This window comes from Lytechinus variegatus, chromosome 18 (assembly GCF_018143015.1).
Source record: "Lytechinus variegatus isolate NC3 chromosome 18, Lvar_3.0, whole genome shotgun sequence".
Classification (NCBI taxonomy): Eukaryota; Metazoa; Echinodermata; class Echinoidea; order Temnopleuroida; family Toxopneustidae; genus Lytechinus; species Lytechinus variegatus.
Window position 1 is genome coordinate 24,135,787 of NC_054757.1, and position 8,722 is coordinate 24,144,508.

An 8,722-nucleotide genomic window follows, 5' to 3' on the forward strand; every position below is an offset into this window, starting at 1 on the left:
GCGGCATTTCTGGAACGTTTAACATTATCGAGTTGTACACACTCAGTATGTCTACCGCTCCCTCTCCATCCATCTCGCTATAATGATATCACCCCCCCCCCGCCGCTCTTTTATCCTTTCCTTAATTCTTTAACTATAGAGCCGTGGTGTAGTGGTTATGACTCTCGCCTTGTAAACAGAGGGTCGTGTGTTCGAATCCATCCGCGGTCTAGCGTCCTTTGGCAAGGCTTTAATTCACACTCTGCCATTCTAGAGGATGCGAAAGTCATTGTATGTTATGATTTGACAGCGCCATTATGAGACTGCGATGAATGCAAGGAATGCCCCCCCCCCCCCCCGAGTGGAAATTGTGTACTATTCATGGTGGATTAAAGTGAAACCAATGACTAGGGTTACATTGTGGGGAAAGCGCTATATAAAAACTAGCATTTACTATTATTAACATTATTATCTCTTTTAGTCTTTTTTTCTCTCTCTCTCCTTCCCTGTGATTCTGTCACTCTATCTGTCTGCCTCTTTCACCTCTTTCTTTCAATTCACTCAATGTCTGCAATTTTCCCCGAGGCATCTTCTCATTAAGATGAGGTTAATTGGTCTGATTTTACGTTGAGCCAAATAGATTTTACATGAGCATTTTTTTTACATATATAGGTTCATACCTTTCCTTTCATTTTTGTGTATTGTTTTCGTTTGCACATGGTGTAAAAAAATTACCTTGAATCCATTATTAATCCATATTTTTAAACGTATTTTCTCTTGTTTTCTCTCTTTTATGAAGAGATGGCCTCTTCTACCTTCATAATTCACATTTGTCCTGTTACACTGTTTTGTGCCATGTATGTACTGTTTCATAAGTGGGAACCTAACAGGAATTAATTCCTTGATTCACAGAAGAGTGCGACAGCTGCTCTGCTTAAGTCAGGATAAGTACGGCGTTGTCTTATTGTGTAGCGGTTAAGATCTTCTGATGAATAAGTGATGAAACGGGTATAATTGGTATGTATGTTGTGGGGTTTATTTTGTTTGCTTTTTTTTACATTGCATTATTTGCATTCCTTTATAAATTACTATCAAATCAGGGAATATATCGACAGACTCATAAATTTCTTCTTCATTTGCTAATACAAAAATTGGTTCAAGATGAGAACGATAAAAAAAAATCATATGAATCAGTCAACCAACGAGGTTAACAAGACGTGCACCATTATAAACATTATAAATAAAATATGGGTTTTCTTTTTTTATTTATATCCTCCTCATTTGAAATAGCGACGTTTGCAGTATTAACTGCAACACGTGCAGTAATCAACGTGCATCTCATTAGACTGTTAGAGGTGTGGCTTAAGATGATTAGGTTGGTGAAGCAACCAATCACAAACCAGCGACCGTTTATGTAAATGAGGATCAACTTAAATCGATAGGACCTTCGTATCTCTCGACTGTACGTCTAAAGTAGACGCAGTATCGTTTAAGGGATCAAATTGATGCGAGTGAGAAAACGTCCCGCTCTTAAGAAAGGAAAGACAGCGAGAAAACAAATCCAATCCTTTTATCTCAAAAGCGAAAGGAAATCATCTCCTTCTACCTGACTGTGAATTTTGATGAATTTAAGTTGAGCTTGAAGATGCATCCATCAAACTTGCTGGATTTCAACTGTCACAATTCGATTTCACTTGAGGAAAAAATATAATTGTCGATGGAGGGAGATGCCAGTAGCTGTCAGACAGAATGCCTTTCAGGTTGGATCCATTCCCATAATAAGTGAGCGACTGTTTCATTGATTATGGCAGCATACTGATGGAACATTGCAATAGCTTTCATTATAAATGTCCCTTCATTTCAAGATTTGTTTAGTTTTATACTTCGGATACTCGAGAAGCTAAAAATATTGTCGTCCATAAACGTCGAAAACACTTTGGAAAAGCACAATGTATCGGGTTTCTCATCGCTTGGACTCTCATCGACGTCTGCACTTCTTGATGAAATAGAGGGTCGTTACCGGGTTATTTAAAGTGGAGGAGAAGCACGAAACAAGAACTCGATTACAATTTATGGTCTATTGCTACTTTTTGAGTGCAACCTTAAAAGCTTTTTGAAAAGCGTTCACGAATCGTCGGTTATTTTCAATGCGCAAGCATCGCATCGTCTACATATTCTACTTGACACTTTCATTTGGTTTCTTCCATTTTGATTAGAAGGCTATCCATCGCAGGATGGAAGGGATCGATCCACTGATGTATTCGTTCCATGGAGAATTAAAAAACAAGAGTCTTGACTACCTTCTTGCCCTTCTTAACCGGACTGATACAAAAGATTTCTTGGATTTCTATGACTATGATTTCCACTCCATCGCACATGATCTATCACCCACAGCTGATATCATCTTAATCACCTGCTACACCCTTATATTCGTGCTTGCTTTGGGCGGGAATCTTCTGGTGATCTTCGTGGTGGCGCGCAAGAAGTACATGCAGACAGCCATCAATATCTTCTTTGCTTCGCTAGCCATATCTGATCTTCTTATCGCTGTCTTCTGCGTCCCTTTCACGCTAATTGAAGCCATCACCGTGGATTGGGTGTTAGGGCCATTCATGTGCAAGGCTCTCAACTATGTCACATCTGTTGGGGTTGTCTCAAGTATCCTTGCCATGATGTCCATTGCTGTAGAGCGCCACCAAGCGATCTGCCATCCTCTGCGCTCCAGGGTGATCCAGACACCTCGTCGTGCTGTCTTTCTTCTTACCTTCCTATGGATCATGTCTATGACCTTTGTCTCTCCATTCCTCTTCGTGCTTCAACTCGAGATCAAGATCGACCCCATGACCGCGACACGGTACCGATTCTGCGTAGAACACTGGTACAATCCCCAGCAGCAGAAGAACTACACCCTGCTACTAGTCCTTCTCCTTTACATCACTCCATTGTTCATCATGGTAGTTCTGTACATGCAGGTTGTCCACAAACTCTGGATCCGGAAACCCATCGCCCCTGCTGATTCGGTGGTGACGCAGAATCCAGGAATCAACACAGCTACATCTCTCCGGTACAAGAAACGAGCTATCAAGATGATTCTCATGGTAGTCGGTCTCTTCACTGTCTGTTGGCTTCCGTATCACGTCGTCCTTCTCATGCGGGAGTTCTCCTTTATGGCGGACGGTGAAAGGAACCGACTTCTGTTCGCCGCTGTTCAGTTGGTGGGTCTAAGCAATAGCTGTAACAATCCCATCGTATACGCGTTCCTCAATGACAACTTCAAGCGCAACTTTGTGAAGGTACTTTTTCGTCATCGAAGAGTGGTCAGAGCAAAGGGCTCTTCAAATAATAACGTCAATGTGAAACCATTAGCAATGGTCACCATATGACAATTTCTAAAACTGCCCACAATTTTTTGTATTGAATGAATGATTCTCTAAAGAATAACAGTGTTTTCAAAAAGCAGTTCCAACTTCTGAATTTTACCAGAGGAATGCTTTCTTTGAATATTATTCACTCATCGACTATACATGCATTGTTACGTAACTAAAACAGGTAGGGACTGGGTAAACACACGCACGTATTTGGATAAAAACATATGCACCCATATTTCAGAGAATATGAGCCAATATTAATAAGAACAATGTTTTTTTATAATCCCCATTTCAACCTTGACTCTAATACTAATCATGTTATTTATAATCGATATAGTTTATGCTTTGTTATGTAAATTGAAATTCATATCCGATGTAGTAAATATTGTCATAATTGTGGGATCTTGGAGGTGATCAGAAAATTTTCGTCGATACCTTTTTCCATCCATCTCTTGTTTCGCTGCGTATTTATGTGTCCATCGCTCAATTAAATCTGACCATTTGTAATCTCTGTAATATGTTACTAAGATTATTCTGATTCCACAAATTAAATCTATCCTACGTTTACTGGTTATGAACCAAATAACTGTCTCCATCAAATGTCATGTTTAAAAGAATTTTACTTAAAACTTACGAAATAGTGTATGATCATGCGGTACGGCAATCCGTCACGAGATACGGCATGGCGTGCCGTTTTCACGTTTCCACTGCCCCACGGCACGGCACAAAATGCCGAGCTCGGATGCCATCCGGCAGGCAAAAACCGTCCTATGTACCCATAAAAACCCAAAGCAAAGTAGCCTATATATATATATATATATATATATATATATATATATATATATATATATATATATATATATATCTCAGCCATTGAAGTTATAGATATACCGCAATACCGCAAGTGATATACATCATATAGATTTTATATCAAGTCATTCAGATGTAAACATTATATGCACTGCCTTTCACTTGCCGGTAATGATGCATGACTAACATTGCATCATTTAGGTTGAAACAGTTAACAGGTTGTTAGCTATGCATGGGCGGAAATGACAGGGGGACGCGTCCCCCTACCAAAAGTAGTAGGGGGACACAATATCAAATGCCCCTTACTATTTTGGGTATCTTATAATGGACAAAAATATATCACTTCACAATCGAAATATTACATGTGTGTTGGACTAAATAACCTTACATTTTGGCTGGAAACTTTTTTTCTTTCTTTTGTTGCTTCTCAAATTTTCCAGGCCCTGGTCCCCCTACCTTTGGGGACAGATTTCCGCCCATGTAGCTATGGCAAACTACATAACACTGTCCGTTTGATACCGAACAATCGCCTGAATATTGACTGACATCACAAAGGGAATAACATCTCAGCTCTCTTTCTTGCGAAGGAGCATAGAAAGTTAGAAAATATCTCCTTAATTTTTTTTGTCAATATACGAAACATGTTTGGATTCTTAAATTGTAATATATGAATTGTTTTGCACATAAATAGGAATCGACCTGGATTTGAATGACACGGAATCTTTAATTCCTATAGCTAATATTATGTTAAATGTTCAGAAGAACAAAGTCATAGCGATGGAGCTGGTAAATTAAAATTTGACATCAGCCTCCATTGAGGTAGGTAACTTCGACAGAGTGTGGAACAAGCTGTAATAAAATGGATCTACAATCATGTTGTCATCATGACAACCTGTGCTTTGGAAATACTGCATCATTGAAGTGGGGACTGTTGTTGCGTATTGAACAAGATGTGCCTGATGCCTGATGAAGAAGCCTGAGCCGCGGTGTGGAAAGATGTTTCACCTTTCTCCTCAGTTTCATCTTGTTTGGTAAAAACTTCATTTGGTATATGTCCTCATCAAACACAGGATCCAAGTTTGAACTTAATTCACTTAAGACATACAAATCATGTTACACTTGTAATATTGAAAAGTAGCAGACACAATATACCTGTTTGAAAAAAAAAATTGTTATTGCTCAAGAGACTAGATATTGTTGTCGAAATATCGCGTACGACTCGTATGGAATCGCCCAGCAGATGAAAAGAAATATATTCACCAGCATTTTGAATCAACAGCATGGTTTAAAGTAAGGCACTGACATGAAAGGGTGCTTTCTTGTTTTCTCCACTGATAGTAGAAATCTGTGTGATGTTGATTCGTTTTGTGAACGCCTTGTACACAAATTTTGCATAATGTTTTTGCATGGTAATATGATATGTACATTGTCCAATAACTTTAACGTTATATTAAGTGTAAATATGATGACTTAATTTACTAAAATAAAATTAATTAAGATATGAACTTTCTCTAATCGATGTGTATATAAATTCGTAAACACTGGTAAATGAGTGATGATGGTGTTCGGACATGTCGGAACAGAATGATGAAGAGATTAAATATGCAGTGCCTGAAAATATATTGTCATGAATGTGGCAATTAACTTGATTACGATCCCACTTTTCTTAATGCAAACATGAATAGGATGACATGGGGCATGGGAATATAGGCTTGATAACAATCGGAGATATATCAGGATTTGTAGTTAAGAAACAATTATGGACAATCCAGGATGTTGATAAGATAAGATGGAGCATGTAAATATTATTCGAACTCATGTTTCCATGATAAAGATCCATAAGTTAACACTGACAACAACAAAAAACTTGCTGCAAAAATACCAGAAAACCAATAAAAATATTGGCGTAGATTTGAGGGAAAATACATCAGAGCATAGAGCTATTAGAGATTAAGAAAGTTATCAGAATCTTTAGTTTCTGATTTGTGACGTCATGATTACATGAGCAGCTGCCGCGTATGTTGGGTTTAATATGGGGGAGGGGGTCATGATGATTTACTTTTTATAAATTCACACGCGGGTGTGAAATGGTTTGTCTGTTTGTATAGGGGAGAGCGGGACGAGTCTACCCATCACGTGATCCTCACCTTTGATGTGATTGGATGTAAGTTGTGTTGATGATGTAATGACAACATAGGTGACAGCATACCTGGGCGAGAGGTCATCATTGCTAAAAATTTCTTGTATTTTTTATTGATACTCAAGAATGCAGTTATAATTAGCTTTGTTGTTATAGGTGTGACATTTGCTTCCTGAAATATACCGTTGATAATTCAACATAGGTTGTACATTTTGCGAAGAACGAGAAAAGAATATAGCTGCCAGTGGGGCAAGCTCGCTCCTTTTGGGTCGGGCAGGCCCGCCCTAATTTTATTTACAACAGGTCTATAGGCCTATAAAAAGGTCCTTGTATAGTGCAGTAGGTTTCACGGTACACCATGTATCTTTCTTGGGCAAGTGAAGGTTCTTGTATACATGACATGCTTGATTATGTCGGGATATTGCTGCTAAATGATATGACTTTTCATAGATCATTAAAAATAGTAGTATTTATTATATAAACATAAAGAGAATGTTTTGTGCCTTTGAACCCATCATTCGTTTTCTATATCACTGTTTTTCCCCTTTGGGCTAACTCGCCCGGCCTAACGGACGCAAATTTCTTAAGGGTCCGTTTTGGTAAAACCGGGTGCATGTCCTCGGTTAAAATATGAGATTAGGTTGATATTACCTATGCCCTTATTTATGATAAAGCATAATTTTCCTGCAAAAGAAATGACGGCTCTATAGATGAGCGGGGAAAATATGGACCGAACTCGCCACACTCTCCCCTACTTGATGGTACATTTACTTTTTTTTCTCCAAGGTAATGAAATTCATTTAATATATCTAAGCACGGGGCCTATCATTGACTTTTATTTTACTAAATATGGTAAAGCTGCTCACATATGACGTCACGAATATACTTTGATGGATTTTCCGCAAACCTTCACCAATATGTTTTATGATGTTTTTACAATCAACTTTTTGTCAGCTCCCATTTAATTTCTTGAGGTGGCACTGTTCAAAGTGCGGTTATTTCAAAGTTTAGCAATAATGAGGAGTAAACTACATACTTCATAGTTAAAAGGCAGAAAATGTTCAGAAATTATTTTGTTATCAGGGAGGAAGTTAGTAGGATATTGACAATCACTATAAATGATGACTATCATATTAAACCTGGTTATATGGCCTTTAATAATAATCCAATTATAAATGGTATTGGTGTTGGTGGTGGAGATGATGATGATGATTATGATAAAGATGATGATGATGATGATGACGACGACGATGATGATGATGATGATAATGATGATAATGGTGATGATGATGATGGTGGTGATGATGATGATGGTATGTGATAATGGTGGCGATAATGATGATGGTGGTGGTGATGATGATAATGATGATGATGATGATGCTGATGATGATGATGATGATGATGCTGATGGTGATGATGATAATGGTGGTGATGATGATAATGGTGATGATGATGATGATGATGATGATGATGGTGATGATAATGATGATAATGATGATGATGATGATAATGGTGATGATGGTGGTGATGATGATAATGGTGGTGATGATGATGATGATGGTGGTGATGATGATAATGGTGGTGATGATGATGATGATGGCGATGATGATGATGATGAGGAGGAGGATGATGATGATGGTGATGATGATGATGAGGATGATGATGGTGATGATGATGATGTTGGTGATGATGATGATGATGATGGTGATGATGATGATGATGGTGATGATGGTAATGATGCTGATGGTAATGATGATGATGATGATGATGATGGTGATGATGATGATGATGATGGTGATGATGCTGATGGTAATGATGCTGATGGTAATGATGATGATGATGATGATGTTGGTGATGATGATGATGATGATGCTGATGATTCTGATGGTAATGATGCTTATGGGAATGATGATGTTGTTGGTGATGATGATGCTGCGGATGATGATGCTGCTGCTGCTGATGAACAATACGGAGAAGGGTAGTTGGGATGCTTCCTCCTGGAATTTTCAATTTTGTAAACCCAAAGACTACACAAAGGAGTTTACCTCTGAAATGTTATTATCTCCTTGGTAAACAAGCCTACATGCATAAAAGATGTTGGTTACCAATAAGCTAATGAAATCGCCCGCGAAATTACTAACGCCTATAAACAGGAGATAATGATTTCATGCAGGATTTCCAAATCAAATGGTGATAACCTTAAAAGTAATGTAAATAGTGAAGTGACACTTGGCGAATAAGGGCCCAATTTGTCTCAATAAAAAGTTCGTTTCCTCACTGCAAATAATTTCTGTCAGAAACAAACAGCACGTCAAATCTTGCCATCCCCATTCAATGCTCAGGTTCATATCAAAGGAAGAGCGCCATCTATAGATCTCGATTGACCGAATATATTTTCAGCTCTATATGCAAGCATGTCCATGAT

At 38.2% G+C, this 8,722-nt stretch overlaps 1 protein-coding gene across 1 annotated transcript; it reads left to right on the plus strand.

The window, feature by feature from the left end:
- The first annotated feature begins 1,468 nt into the window (after positions 1-1,468).
- On the plus strand, positions 1,469-4,162 carry LOC121432061 (QRFP-like peptide receptor). The gene has a single exon (XM_041629890.1). It carries the CDS (start codon positions 2,214-2,216, stop codon positions 3,360-3,362), a length of 1,149 nt encoding a protein of 382 aa, XP_041485824.1. The 5' UTR covers positions 1,469-2,213; the 3' UTR covers positions 3,363-4,162.
- Positions 4,163-8,722: the final 4,560 nt, after the last annotated feature.